This window comes from Hippocampus bargibanti, linkage group LG04 (genome assembly GCF_051943395.1).
Source record: "Hippocampus bargibanti isolate YZ-2025 linkage group LG04, ASM5194339v1, whole genome shotgun sequence".
Lineage (NCBI taxonomy): Eukaryota > Metazoa > Chordata > Actinopteri > Syngnathiformes > Syngnathidae > Hippocampus > Hippocampus bargibanti.
This window is the reverse complement of record NC_142737.1, coordinates 31,631,869-31,646,370: the sequence shown is the minus strand read 5'-3', so window position 1 is coordinate 31,646,370 and position 14,502 is coordinate 31,631,869. Positions and strand designations below refer to the sequence as shown.

The window sequence follows — 14,502 nt, the reverse complement described above, 5'->3', positions numbered from 1 at the left end:
TTAAAAAGTCGACCGCGTGGCATGTTCTTATCGCCGACGATAAGAACGTCCATGCCGATTATTTTTATCTGTTGTGACAATTACGGGTACAATCTGCAACACTTCGAAGGAGGGGGGGGGGGGTAGAATTGCACTGGCGCTTGCTCATGTCAAACCACCGTGGGAGAAGAGAATGAACTTCACGTCCGATTTTCTTTGGCTTTTGCTGACCCGTCTAGACCCGGCAGCCGAGACTCATTTTGGGGTTCAAACAAACAAATGAGGACTTCAAACAAGCGGAATCTGACAGCCGCACCCAAGTGAGAGGGGTCAGACTTTCACTCTCTAAGAACAGCAGGCCAGATCTGGTCGTCTGGCCTTGAGTTTGACACCGTGATGTCAGGTTGAGTTTCAAATTAGGGTTAGACTTTCAAAGTTCAGTTTTAGGGTCCTAAACGTGGGTTCCAAAATCAGGTTCCGAGCCAGTTTGGGGTTTCAAGACGGGAATAGGTAAGTTTGTCACAGAGTGCAAGTTGTCAAGTGCATGACGAGTCACGTCTTCTTTATTGGGGTCGAAGGTCATCTCGGAGATGTTAAAACAGCGCTCGCTTACGCGAATCGTCGAGACCAAACCAGCAGACCGGCAACGCATCAAAGAGGTAACGCTTGACTGCAGACACCCAAAAACTCAATTGAAATGAATTATTTGATTAATTAATTAATACCTTTGACTGGATTTTGGCGTACTCTGGAGACGCGTAAGTGAAATACATGATGGACAGACCGGCGGAGAGGGTCGACCTAAAAACCAAAATACTTTTTGTCAAACAATGACACGTTTTGGTTGCAGATGAGGATGGGTCTGGTTGCTGTGGTGTCCATGCTTCTGCTGAACCTCTGCAGACCAACGTTACAGTCGGACGCACGTCAGTCCAATGAAGGTAAACCAAAAACTATTTCTGGTATCTTCAATCCTGAAAAACAGACAACTTTATAGTGCTTGTCAACGGTAGCTGACGTAAGCGTTGATCCCCCAGGGCTGAACGTGGCCCTGGGGGAGGTGGTCCCACCCCTGGAGGCGGGCCGTGACCCCTCCCCACATGGCCCGGGTTCCTTGTCTTCCTCCTCCACGGCCGACTTTGGCGAGCACGCCAACCTGAGATGGGTCCCCTGGAACGGCTCCCTGCCCGATGGAGCGGTAGCCATCTTCAATGGCTATGCGGAGCGCACCGACTATGTTTGCAAGGTGCGGTGTGAGGCGGGATTCTTGGCGCGCGACACCTGCCGCTACCCGTATGCTGAAAAGGAGTACACGTCCACCGTCTTTGACGTGCTAGTCAACGTGGATCGCTTTGAGTTTCTGGAGTGGGCGGAGGACTCGTACGGCTCGGTCCCGTCGCACGCAATCCGGACGTGCCGAAACGTAGACATCTTTGTGGGCAAGAACAAGTACGGCCTCGGAAAGGTGGGAAACCGTGATTTATCGGGTAAAAACCAAGACTCGACCGCCCTACTTCTGGAAAGCAAACCAAATATTTCTTTGTCTTTTTTTTTTCATTTTCAAACGCGCGAAGGTGGTGAGCGAGCATGAAGCCTTCTTCCTTCCATGGGACGGCGACGAGTACTGGTACAAGAGCTACCAGGTCCTACGGCTCAACCCGGACGTGTACAGCCAGCACGTCTCGCACGTGGAGTACGCCGTGGACCAGATGAAGCTCTTCCACCACCCACCCGAGACCCTGCAACTGGCCAAAGTCACCAACCTGGAGTGCCACACCGTGCGCAAGACCGTGTCGCTGGACAAGACCAGCGCCAGCGAGAAGACCTGGGACATCGGCCGTGAGACCCGCAACGGCTCCGTGTCCACCATGAAGGCAAAGGTGCCCATCCTGGGGCCCGGGAACGTAGCCTTCACCGAGGAGCGGACGTTCACCTTCGACGAGGGGACCCGCCTGCTGGAGTCCGTCAGCCACTCGTTCAGCGTGGAGCTCCTGGTACCGCCCAACCTCTGGTGTGGCGTCAGGATGGACGGACGCAAGATGAGAGCTGACATCCCCTTTCGGGCGCGGCTGAGTCGCACCAACCACAACGGGGACACTCACTGGACCTCCATCGTGGGGACCTACGACGGCGTCAGCGTGGGCGAGATCAACGCCGTGGTGGAGCGATGCCAGCCGGTGGCCGACACTGTTCCATGTCTTACGCCAGGCTGAAAATCACCCAAAATTTGCTCTAGCACAAAGAAATACAACCTTTTCTGCAAGATTACGGCACCGTTGTCGATTTTGAATGCATTCCTGTAAGCTTGCGGTGAGCCGGTTTTACAACACCCCCTTAACCTCACTTGAACAGACATTGTTTGGGTGGGAAAAATATGTTAAGCTAATGAGGAAAAGCACAAGTTACAGGGACAGACCTTATATGAAAGAATCAGAATCATCTTTATTGCCAAGTATGTAGAACACACAAGGAATTTGTCTCCGGTAGAACACGCTGCACTAGTGTCATCACAGTGTCTGAAACTCAAAGTTAGTGGACACCCTGGCAGACAACTCTGAAATTTGGCTGCCCCATTTTTCACAATTTTAAACACAATAAGAAAACTAATCGCAAAAAAAAAAAAAAAACACACACATTGTTGTGAAGTATAAAGGATTTTTTACAATTAAGGAAGTACCTACCACAAATGCTCCCTTGCTTAATTTATGGTAAATATCCTTTGCTGAAGATTTTGATCCAGTTGTCGTTTGTCGTCATGGTGCACAATGCAATGTTTGCGTTGCGTTGTCTGTATCTGCTCAAAGCTACGTTGACTCCTCTTTCTAAGCGGCTTTCAAAACTCTCAAGTACACTTTTCAGTCAGGGTGTACTCCGAAACAGGCTTCTGATGAGCTGCTGGTCCCGAGTATGCAGATTGCCAGACGAATGTTGCTGCATCGGACTGCACCCTGACTGAAAAGTGTACTTGAGAGTTTTGAAAGCCGCTTAGAAAGAGGAGTCCACATGGCTTGTAGCAGTTTGCTTGTAGCATTTGCTTTATTGAATACAACAAATTTTAACTGTCAATTGAATTCGGAAAATCCCATGAAAGCCTCCATTTTCTCACAGACAACAGATTATGGTTTATTGATATTTTTATGTATTACAATTTTAGACACCAAAATGTTATATTCTGTTACAAAAATTCAGTAATTCCATTTTTCAATATTATTTTGCTCTATATTGTCATGAAGCTACGATATGTGATTTATGGGGGGGGGGGGGTGACTTCTAAAGTAATAGATTGTAATAATAATAATAATAATAATAATAATAATGTGTTTAATTTACAAGCGCCTTTCATGAAACATTATGAGTAGGCCTTGAAGATATTTTTTTATCATATTTTGCCATTCAAATATCATATTAGGGAAAAACAAAGACAAAAAGATATTTTTCAATTAAAATGTTATTTTTCAGATGTCATGTGAGCAAATAATGACGTTGCGTGGTCGCCTCGCCAGGTGTCGCTGTGAGCTAGGAGAAGAAGAACAGGCGGCTCATCTTTGACCAAGAAGAAGACTCATACGTCACCCGACACCAGACTTTTCAGGATTGTAATAACGCATACACATTGATATCAGTGACGTGCGGTCAGGGGAGGCAGGTGAGGCAGTCCCTCACCTGCCTGTGATCATGGAACCCTGTCATGGAAATATCAAATGAAAAAATAAATTAAACAGTTATATGTATTTAGTGATTTGTACTTTAAAGTTCTTGTCCATTTAACTTCACCGTTTTTGGATTTTTTTCAAAATCGCAGATTTTTCACATTTCCCGTTTAAATACTAAGTAGAGACGAGTGGTGAGGCAGCAGCTGGCTGAGCCTCACCATGGATTGCGCAATTACTATGCGAACTGTGCTGGCTTGCTCTGCAGTGAGACCGCATTGCTGTCCCTCTGCATATCACTATGAAAGTGTTCAAACGCTTTTTGTATATGAACTAAATTTGTACAGTTTAGCTGGTGTGTATAATGTAGTCACTTTACATTATAAACACTGTACTACAGTGTTTATTTTATTTTATTTTTTTATCAAAACTGTGTGCATAGGTGAGGCACACAGTTCTCCTGCCTCATGACAGGGGGGCACTGGTGATTACAGAGATTGTTGCGCCTCCTCGGCTGCAGAATAATAGAATTAGTGAAAGCAGGCTACAGTAAACAGTTAGAAAGTTAAGTGCAACCATCCAGTCATTTTTTCGTGTTGCTTGGCCTTATTTTCAGAATGGAGGATTGCATATCTAAATTGAAAGAAATAGAGAGACTTTTAAAACCGAAGAACGACAAGGAAAACTTCTACAAAGAAGGTATAGATGCCTTTCTTCAGAAGGAGCGGCGCATGGACTTCATTTATAAGTAAAGGTAACACGATAATAACGTTTTTTTAATTCTTTTTTTCGATGCTTCAGTTTATATAAAGAATGCTGACATGACATATTAAACAAAATACATTAACTGTTGCCAATCAAATGGTGAATAAACTACTCTGTGGAGTTCATGTTTGTAAATCTGACTGTGATGACGTCAGTGCCTCACCAGCCAAGAACCTCACTGCACGTCACTGATTGATATGCTTGACATTAATGTCGCGAATGTCTTTATCGAGCTACACGTTGTCCGTCTTCGCCTATCGCCCCTTAGTAAGTCACTTGAACGTCATTTGTTGTAAAGTTTAAAAGGACGAGCGAACATGCTAAACCCAAGTTGCTAATCCGGAATTTGGACAGTCGAAGCCGTTTCTCAAAAGAATGTTCGCCGCCTGTAATTCCACTTTGTCATAGGCCGAATGATAAAGCGCCTGTTCGTTGGCATATTGACGTACCTTTGTTAAACTTTTCGCCCACCTCGCCGCTACTTTCTGACCATGCGACGTTTTTGGACGAAAACGGTGCGCCGGCTTTGGTTGTGCGAGCCGGTCGCGGCGGCGATGAGCTCCGAAACACGAGCTAGTGCTCAAGGTCGACGAAGGCTGGTAAGTTAGTGTCAAGATGAGTTTTGCTCGAATTTGTCTCGCGTCGTCACCAAAACGCCACTTTGTGTTAAAATAAAACTGAAAGGTTCACATAATCCAAGTCGGACTGGAGTCGGAACAAAACTAGTTGCGAAAAATGGCCCTTTTAATAATAACGTTCGACGTCGTCTGAACGCCTTCAGTATATTTTTTACACACATTTCTATAAAATGAGTTGATTCTTGTCATGCGATGTGATTCATAATTAACTTCTTCACTGCCAGACGTGCAAAAATGTGTCCACTCCAGTGTCAGGGTTATTGAGTTATAGGACTAGATACACTTTCAATGCAGCGTTAGAAACCTTAGGGCACCGGTGTCAAAGTCAAGGCCCGCGGGCCAAATCCGGCCCACCACATCATTTTTTTCGGCCCGCGAAAGCAAATCAAACTTGTTAAATTCCATGATGATTGCTAAAATCTGAGCCAAAATTTCATATTTTTTTATGTCAACCACAATAAAAGTCACTATTCTTGACTTCAGATTTGAAAACGAGTTATTCGTTAATTTGCTGTGTTCTCTATATGTAATATTTGAAGGGATTTAAACATTCTAATGGGTTCCCCAAATTCATAACGGCCCTTGAGAGGAAACCATAACTACAATGTGGCCCGCGGCAAAAAATGACTTTGACACCCCTGCCTTAGGGTCTCTTTTTTTTCATCAGAAAAAAATGTAATTCCTAAATGATCTGAGTCTGGAGTTAGATGAGCTTGAAATGGGGGTGGCTGTCCAAAATACAATACAGTGATACCTCAGTTTACGAACTTAATTCGTTCCCAGAAAGTGTGTAAGGCGAAAAGTTTGTCTGCCGAACATTTATTTCCCATAAGAAACCATTAAAAATGAGAATAATCCATCCCCAGGTCCCCATGAAACATCATTTTCTACTGAATAAGCTTTAAAACTACACAAAGTATACCTTATTTTATGTATAATAAGTGAGCTATTGTATTGTAATTAAAGAAACAAACTACTGTCTAATGAAGTCGTTTTATTGACCTTTGTGATGGTCTTTGATGTAGTTGCCCCTTGATGATATCCGAGTGAAGTTGCCGTGCATTCTCGGCACTTATACCCTTACTCACAATGTCCCCTGCTTAATCAATGTAATTAATGTATGTTGTTTATAATCGTAATTGAACAATACAAACACGCCTGCTCACAATAGAACGCTAAAGGAGTCTGTCACAATGCGACGCGACACAAGAAAGTGACGTATGAGGAAGTGGAAGGGAGTCCGGTGGTACATTCAGGTGCGCTCAGTTTGGCGCTCTATTTGGTCCCAGACCCATTTTCTCTTGTAAATCTTCCTGTCAAAGAGAGAACGGAATAATGGCGTAAAGGATAGGTAAGAGAAAAATTGATTCAGAATGCAGGGTATTTAACCTGCAGTGGACAAAAGATTATTTTTATGTTCAATGCAAAGAAAAGGCTGTCTGTCTCATCTGTCAAGAGGCGGTTGTGGTATTCAAAGAATATAATCTTGGCCGACACTATGAATCCCGTCACAAAGACAAGTACGGTAGCTTGCAAGGCCAAATACGAGCAGACAAACTCTCAAAACGAAAAGTGGACTACTATCTCAGCAGAATACATTTGTATGCCAAGCTCAGCTGAAGAAGGCATCCCGTTCGGGCCAGCTTTCGGGTTGCTAAGCTGATAGCAAGCAGCGGTAAGCCTTTTACGGACGGAGAGTTTGTTAAGAAATGTATGGATGCTGTCGCGGAGGAGTTGTGTACTGAGAAGAAAGAAGCATATAATGCTGTACGTCTGTCGGCGAGTACAATCACCAGACGCGGTGAAGAAATGGATGAATGTATATGCCCAGCTGCAGCAGAAGATGAAATAATTTGACTTTTTTCATTAGCACTGGATGAGAGCAAGGACGTGCAAGACACAGCGCAACTGCTCATTTTTATTCGTGGAGTTAGCGCAAACTTTGAGATATGCGAGGAGCTGGCAGCCCTCCAAAGTCTCAAAGGGACTACAACGGCAGAGTATATTTTTGACCAAGTGTACCAAACCATGGAGAAGTTGGACCTGAGTTACAGAACTGTGATGGTCTGAAAGACGCATTCAAGCCCAACAGTCTCATTGACTTCTATGCCGCCCTCCCAAACGACACATATCCAAACATCAAAAAACACGCAATGAAAATGTCCACAGTTTTTGGCAGCACGTATATCTGCGAGAAAAGCTTTTCTCGCATGAAACTGCTGAAATCTCCGATGAGATCAAGATTGACAGAAGAACAATTGCATCAGTGCTTGAGACTGGCTGTAACGAGAATGGAGCCTGATATTCAACTTCTCACCAGCTAGATGCAGACCCACAGTTCGCATTGATGAACATACATAGGTAAGCTCACTTTTCTGACTTGAATGAGTCATTCTGAGCATAAACAAATATAATCATATTAAAATCTACTGGGATAAAATCCATCTTTCCAGCCATACTGGTAGTGAAATGTATTGTGCTGTGTAGGTGCTGTATCACTTAGTTCACTTTCTCAACCTGCTTCCTTTGTGGTTTTCACAGGGACGTTGATGAGAGAGAGCTGCAAACAGCGGTGTGTACAAGCCTACTGGAACCTACAAAAGGATTATAAGGAAGGAACACAAGAACTTTAAGACACTGCTCTTATGTGTCAGAGAGATTCTGCCCTGACAACTGAGCTGAACTTTTATCTGTTTTATCTGTTGGCTATTAGCTGGCTATTAGTTGGCTATCTAGTTTTCTATTTGAGTTATTCTGGGATGAGTGAACGCTGGCGCATGGCTGCCGCTGCTCACCCACAGAAAAAAAAATCTTCTGACTGTAAGGCGACCTTGAGTGTTTTGAAAGGCGCTTGTAAACTAAATGTATTATGATTATTTAGTACACTTGATAACAAACCACGTCCGCACTCGAAGAAAGGGCCGTGACAAAATCTAGTCCGCTAGCCTACGTGGCGCTGTTCGTTCACCGAAAACTAGTCTGCCCGCCACTGTTTGTTCGACCGTGTGGTTTGGTTTGACCGCCAAAAACTAGTTCGTCAGGCGAGACTATATGCTCGCGAATTTAATGTTTTTGAGGCAAAAAGTTTGTGAGCTAATGGGTATAGTGTGAAGGACGGGGTGCGCAATTCCTTCCTCCACAAACTTGGCCACACCCACTGAGGACTCGAGACGACCTTCAGGTGAGTGCGGTTGCAGGGGGCAGCCGGTAGTCAGATCTGTTGGACTTCGCCTATGCCTACCCTAGGATCACTCTTTGTCTGGTCTCGACCCTTTGACCTGTTCGGTTTTGGTGACCGTGCCAGGAGTACAAGACTCCAGCGCGGCATAGGGGTCATAGAGACGTGCCTCACCTCACCAAGTACCTCACCACGATAAGGTGGTGATCCCAGTCGAGGCACAGGTATCCACACGAGGGAGCTCAAGACCTTGAGGCTTTGAAAAGAACTCGAATAGGTTCCGATGACTCTTCCCTATGTTCAACAGGCCTCTATTTATTACTAACGCCGCTAGATCCGAACATTTCCCATAATTTGGTGGCGATACGAACCGTCCGAGACCAAAGCATAAGAACAGCAGGCTCGTGATTGGTGCGTCAACTACTTCCTACTACTTACTACTACCTACTTGCGTGTTATTTTTGCGTTGTGTAAGAAACGTAACAGCGGGTCATGCCCGGTTTTAGACGGAATCTGACATTGGAGGGGTCGCATGGTGGTAAACGCCCGATTGACGGTTGCATGTTGATGCCCAGCGTGCGTGCCGCATGCTGCGTCAGCATTGAGGAAGGCGTGTCTGCGCTGACGGCCTATAAGAAGCAGGCGTGGATCGAATGGGGTGTCCGAGGGAGAAATGCAGAGTCAGGGTGAGTCCCTGTTTCATCCATCAGTACCGAATCCGTCGTTCATGGATCAGAATCAGAATTGGAATCAGAATCGGAATCGTGTCATCATGACAATCGCGGCCGAAACATGAATTGATTGTGATGAGATCGATGAAATGATGATCCTTGGCGTTTATGGTATGACCGTTTTGTCGAATGCGAGCTCGTGCATTCTCCGAGTGTCTTGAATTGTATGAGGTCAGAGTTGATCAATTATTAGCGTGACATGAACTAGTACGGTGTCATTCTCGAACATCGCCAACAGTACTCGCGGCGCACAGTCGGGTTCGGTCAATTTGCGCACAGTAGCCTGTAGACGTCTTGCTTGTTTCATGTTATCCGGCGACCAGATGAGGGTGCTGTTGTTGCTGTCCGTCCTCTTTGGAGGGGCTTGTGCCGGTGTCCATGACATCATCCGCGAGAGCGCCCAGAGCAGGAAAGGTGAGGGATGGACTCTCTATCGATACCCAGACCGTCACGTCTCTTGACAACCCGTTGACATTTGCCTCGCAGCGTCCCTTCTCAACCTGCAGCTAGAAGCCATCATTCCAGACCGGATTCCGGCTGCAGCTCCAGCTCCACACGCTCCCGCCGGTCTGTTTGAGCAGGCGGCCCTGCCTTCTGACTTCCTGTTTGGCGACAACGTCAACCTGGAGTGGCGCCCGTGGAATGGCTCATTGCCAAAAGGCGCAGTGGCCATCTACAACGGTTACACGGAGCGCACCGACTACGTGTGCATGTACAAGTGCGCTGCGGGATTCTACAACGCCGCCCTGGGGCCTTACTGCCGCTACCCCTACGGGAACGTCGAGTATTACGCTCCCAAATTCCACGTGCTGGCCAATAGGGACAACTTTGAGTTCCTGGAGTGGAAAAAAGGCTCGTACGGTTCGGTCCCGCCACACTCTGTGCGCACCTGCCATGGAGAGGACGTCTTTGTGGGCAGGAACAAGTACGGCCTGGGGAAGGTGGTGCCGAAGTTCGAGGCTTTCTTCCTGCCGTGGGAGGGATACGAGTACTGGTACAAGAGGTACCAGGTCTTGACCATCAACCGGGACGCATACACGCAGCACATCTCTCACGTTCGTTATGACCTGGACCAGGTGACCATCTTCCAGTACCCGCCCGAGACCATCCAAATCTCTGCCGTCACCGAGTGCCAGGTAGGGAATTCCTCAGACCTGTTCCAATGTCCCCGCGCGAAATGTCCATGAGGCAATGTTGAATTTTCCCTGCGGCAGGCGGTGAGCCAGAAGGTGACCATCTTCACAACCAGCGAGAAGGAGACGACGTGGCACATCGGGCGGGCCACCATGCTGGGCGTCACCGTCAGCATCACGGCCAAGATCCCATTGATCGTAACGGGCGGTCTGGAACTGAGCGGCCAGAAGACGCTGCAGTTCTCCCACGGGACCACCCTGGTGGAAGCGCTCTCGCACTCTGTGTCGGTAGAGCTGACGGTGCCACCCAACCACTGGTGCCGCGTGCGAATGGAGGGGCGCAAGGTGAAGGCCGACGTCCCGTACACGGCCCGCCTCAGCCGCACGTACTCCAACGGTGACACGCAATGGACGTCCGTGTTGGGCACCTACGAAAGCGTCCAGATCGGAGAGGTGCGCACTGTGGTGGACCGCTGCCACCTTGCGGAAGATGCGCCACCCTGCCTGTCGCCGTGACGACCTGAATGTCAGCGTGTCCGTCACCGGCTTAGTCGTTGCCAATAAAGATTTGACCCAAACTGCTCATTTTCATGGTGTTTGTCTTCCCAAGTTGTGATGTTGAGGGTTGTTCCAGATAAGGGTTACAGTTTCAAGTCTGGGTATGGTTCTCAAAACAGGGTTGGGGTTTAAAGTCAAGGTTTATAATCAGGGTTTCAAGTCAACAACATGGTTTCCTGTATGGAGCTCACGTCTGATGAAAGCCAAGATTTCAAACCGGGATAGCAAATTGGGGTCTGAATTGAAAAAGCGAAAACCCAGGACCTGCTGTGGAGGTCCAGAAGCACAGAAGTCGTCGGGTTGTGAGCAAATCAAGGGTTTCGAGCAAGTAAAGCCTTCAAAACCTGAGTTGTGCTTTCAGGATAAGGTACGGGGCGGTTGGGTTGAGGTCTCTAACGAGGATGCAGGCTGTCACCTGGTCGGGTTTGAAAGTAAGCAACGTGCAAGGGGATGAGTCTGCGGCATATCGCCATCGGTGAACTTAACATCAGAAGCCAGCACAACTATGTCAGGACATTTTTTCAAAGACTGAGCTTGATGACCTTGAGGCCAAGGTCACTCAAGCCATTAATGTCACAAGTCGACCACGTGGCGTGTTCTTATCGCCGACGATAAGAACGTCCATGCCGATTATTTTTTATCTGTTGTGAGAATGCGGGCAAAATCCGACAATCTGCAACACTTCGAAGGATACGCTCTGTAAGGGGGTAAAGGAGAGGGGGACGTAGAATTGCACTGACGCTTCTCGTGTCAAACCACCATGGGAGAAGTGAATGAACGTCACATCCGATTTTCTTTGGCTTTTGCTGACCTCCGCAAGTGGCCTGTCTAGATCCGGTAGCCGAGACTCATCTCGGGGTTCAAACTAACAAATGAGGACTTCAAACAAGCGGAATCTAACACCCAAACCCAAGTGAGGGGGGTCAGACTTTTAGGGTCCTAAACGTGGGTTCCAAAGTCAGATTCCAAGCCAGTTTGGGGTTGAAAGACGGGAATAGGGGTTGAAGTTTGTCACAGAGGGCAAGTTGTCAAGTGCACTACGAGTCATGTCTTATTTATTCTGGTCGAAGGTCATCTCGGAGGTGGTAAAACAGCGCTCGCGTACGCCAATCGTCGAGACCAAACCAGCAGACCGGCAACGCATCAAAGAGGTAACGCTTGACTGCAGACACCCAAAAACTCAATTGAAATGAATTACTTGATTAATTAATTAATAATTTTAATTTTAAACAGATTCTTTACTTACAGACAGTGTAGGTGTTCAAATAGCTGACATGTTTCGGCGACTACTTCCGCCTTCGTCGACGAATTAATAAGTTTGACTGGATTTTGGCATCCTATGCAGACGCGTAAGTGAAATGCATGTTGGACAGACCTAAAAACCGAAAGACTTTTTGTCAAAACATGACATGTTTTGGTTGAAGATGAGGACGGGTCTGGTTGCTGTGGTGTCCATGCTTCTGCTGAACCTCTGCAGACCAACGTTACATTCGGACACACGTCAGTCCATTGACGGTAAACCAAAAACTATTTCTGGGTGTCTTCAATCCTGAAAAACACACGACTTTATAGTCCTTGTAAACGGTAGCTGACATAAGCGTTGATCCCCCAGGGCTGCACGTGGCCCTGGGGGAGGTGGTCCCATCCCTGGAGGCGGGCCGTGACCCCACCCGTGGCCCGGGTTCCTCGTCTTCCTCCTCCACGGCCGACTTTGGCGAGTACGCCAACCTGACATGGGTCCCCTGGAACGGCTCCCTGCCCGATGGAGCGGTGGCCATCTTCAATGGCTATGTGGAGCGCACCGACTATGTTTGCAAGGTGCGCTGTGAGGCGAGATTCTTGGCGCGCGACACCTGCCGCGACCCATACGCCGACAAGGAGTACACGTCCACAGTCTTTGACGTGCTGGTCAACGTGGACCGCTTTGAGTTTCTAGAGTGGGCGGAGGACTCGTACGGCTCGGTCTCGTCACACGCCATCTGGACGTGCAGAGACGTAAACATCTTTGTGGGCAAGAACAAGTATGGCCTCAGAAAGGTGGGAAACCGTGATTTATCAGGTAAAAACCAAGACTCTGCCTCCCTAGTTCTGGAAAACAAACTAAATATTACTTTGTCTTGAATCATTTTCAACCGCGCGAAGGTGGTGAGCGAGCACGAAGCCTTCTTCCTTCCATGGGAGGGCGACGAGTACTGGTACAAGAGCTACCAGGTCCTCCGGGTCAACCCGGACGTGTACAGCCAGCACATCTCGCAGTGGAGTATGCCGTGGACCAGATGAAGCTCTTCCACCACCCGCCCGAGACACTGCAGCTGGCCAAAGTCACCAACCTGGAGTGCCACACCGTGCGCAAATACGTGTCGCTGGACGAGAAGACCTGAGACATCGGCCGCGGGACCCGCAACGGCTCCGTGTCCACCATGAAGGCAAAGGTGCCCATCCTAAGGCCCGGGAACATTCTCTTCTTCACCGAGGAGCGGACGGTCACCTTCGACGAGGGTACCCGCCTGCTGGAGTCCGTCAGCCACTCGGTCAGCGTGGAGCTCCTGGTACCGCCCAACTGCAGGTGCGGCGTCAGGATGGATGGACGCAAGATGAGAGCCGACATCCCCTTTTGGGCGCGGCTGAGTTGCACCAACCACAACAGGGGGACACTCACTGGACCTCCATCATGGGGACCTACGACGGCGTCAGCGTGGGCAAGATTAACGCCGTGGTGGAGCGATGCCAGCCCGTGACCGACGCCGTTCCATGTCTTACGCCAGGCTGAAAATCACCCAAAATTTGCTCTAGCACAAAGAAATACAAACTTTTCTGCAAGATTACGGCGCCGTTGTCGATTTTGAATGCATTCCTGTAAACTTGCGATGAGCCGGTTTTACACCCCCCCCTCTCTTAACCTCACTTGAACAGACATTGTTTGGGTGGGAAAATATGTTAAGCTAATGAGGAAAAGAACAAGTTACAGGGACAGACTTCACACAAAAGAATCGGAATCAGAATCATCTTTATTGTCAAGTACAGTAAAGTCTCGTTATATCGATATCGGATATATCGATAGTCCCGGTTATATCGATACTATTTCTATGCACGCACGGAGAAAATTACATGCAAACAGGGTCGGATATATCGATAGTCCCGGTTATATCGATATTTTTTCGGACTCCCTTGAATATCGATATAACGAGACTTTACTGTATGTAGAACACAAAGAATTTGTCTCCGGTAGAACACGGTGAACTAGTATCATCATCAGAAAAATGGAGGCACTATACAGTTCTATTTGGGTTACTGTTTAGATGTCTGGTGGATTTGCTGCGTATAGATCGGTAGCGCCTGCCAGAGGGGAGTCGATGAAAAAGTTGGTGGGCTGGGTGCGGAGGATCCAGTCAGATTTTCCGCGCCCTCGTTTGGATTCTTGCAGTGTGCAAATCCTCCTCGGGAGTGGCTAGGGCGGTGCCAATGATTTTTTCCGCCGTCTTAACTGTCCATTGAATTCAGAAAAACCCATGAAAGCCTCCATTTTCTCACAGACAACAGATTATGGTTTATTGATATTTTTATGTATTACAATTTTAGACACCAAAATGTTATATTCTGGTACAAAAATTCAATAATTCTTTTTTTTTCTATACTATTTTGCCCTATATTGTCATGAAGCTACGATATGTGATTTTTTTGTATATATAAATGCATTTAATTTACAAGCGCCTTTCAGAAAACATGAGTAGGCCTTGAAGATGTCAAATTTTGCCATTCAAATATCATATTAGGGAACAACAAACAAATGTACAAAAATATATTTTGCTATTAAAATTGAATTAATTTTCGGATGTCATGAGAGCAAATGTTGTTGCGTGGTCGCCTCGC

General features: G+C 47.3%; 3 protein-coding genes and 1 pseudogene across 11 annotated transcripts in view; 3 read left to right on the top strand and 1 right to left on the bottom strand.

Moving 5' to 3' along the window:
• Positions 1-14,502, bottom strand: part of tor2a (torsin family 2, member A) — a 57,352-nt gene that overhangs the window by 21,618 nt on the left and 21,232 nt on the right. The window lies entirely within an intron of this gene.
• Positions 558-2,247, top strand: LOC148899707 (natterin-3-like). Of its 4 annotated transcripts, none has more exons than XM_088995138.1 (4): positions 558-638; positions 830-920; positions 993-1,444; positions 1,554-2,247. In XM_088995138.1, the coding sequence occupies exons 1-4, from the start codon at positions 570-572 to the stop codon at positions 2,190-2,192; spliced, it is 1,251 nt and encodes a 416-aa protein (XP_088851264.1). In that variant the 5' UTR covers positions 558-569; the 3' UTR covers positions 2,193-2,247. The 4 variants fall into 4 exon arrangements, with proteins under 4 accessions (XP_088851264.1, XP_088851265.1, XP_088851267.1 ...); XM_088995139.1 differs by having other exon boundaries at positions 575-638; positions 1,017-1,444; XM_088995141.1 differs by having other exon boundaries at positions 603-737.
• LOC148899706 (natterin-3-like) lies at positions 2,520-10,634 on the top strand. Of its 5 annotated transcripts, XM_088995135.1 has the most exons (6): positions 2,520-7,393; positions 7,574-8,621; positions 8,717-8,896; positions 9,265-9,355; positions 9,428-10,077; positions 10,156-10,634. In XM_088995135.1, the coding sequence occupies exons 3-6, from the start codon at positions 8,864-8,866 to the stop codon at positions 10,588-10,590; spliced, it is 1,209 nt and encodes a 402-aa protein (XP_088851261.1). In that variant the 5' UTR covers positions 2,520-7,393; positions 7,574-8,621; positions 8,717-8,863; the 3' UTR covers positions 10,591-10,634. The 5 variants fall into 5 exon arrangements, with proteins under 5 accessions (XP_088851261.1, XP_088851263.1, XP_088851260.1 ...); XM_088995137.1 differs by having other exon boundaries at positions 2,520-4,993; positions 8,518-8,896; XM_088995134.1 differs by having other exon boundaries at positions 7,574-8,896.
• Positions 11,521-14,453, top strand: LOC148899705 (natterin-3-like; annotated as a pseudogene). Its single transcript, XR_016114784.1, has 5 exons — positions 11,521-11,783; positions 11,881-11,981; positions 12,057-12,147; positions 12,245-12,669; positions 12,775-14,453. The product of XR_016114784.1 is annotated as a natterin-3-like (transcript).

Coding starts and splice junctions, on each gene's coding strand:
- LOC148899707 (XM_088995138.1), top strand. CDS start 570: ATGTTAAAACAGCGCTCGCTTACGCGAATCGTCGAGACCAAACCAGCA. Junction 639..829: donor ACCGGCAACGCATCAAAGAG/GTAACGCTTGAC, acceptor TTTTGGTTGCAG/ATGAGGATGGGTCTGGTTGC. Junction 1,445..1,553: donor ACAAGTACGGCCTCGGAAAG/GTGGGAAACCGT, acceptor AAACGCGCGAAG/GTGGTGAGCGAGCATGAAGC.
- LOC148899706 (XM_088995133.1), top strand. CDS start 4,886: ATGCGACGTTTTTGGACGAAAACGGTGCGCCGGCTTTGGTTGTGCGAG. Junction 4,994..9,264: donor CTCAAGGTCGACGAAGGCTG/GTAAGTTAGTGT, acceptor TCCGGCGACCAG/ATGAGGGTGCTGTTGTTGCT. Junction 10,078..10,155: donor CTGCCGTCACCGAGTGCCAG/GTAGGGAATTCC, acceptor TCCCTGCGGCAG/GCGGTGAGCCAGAAGGTGAC.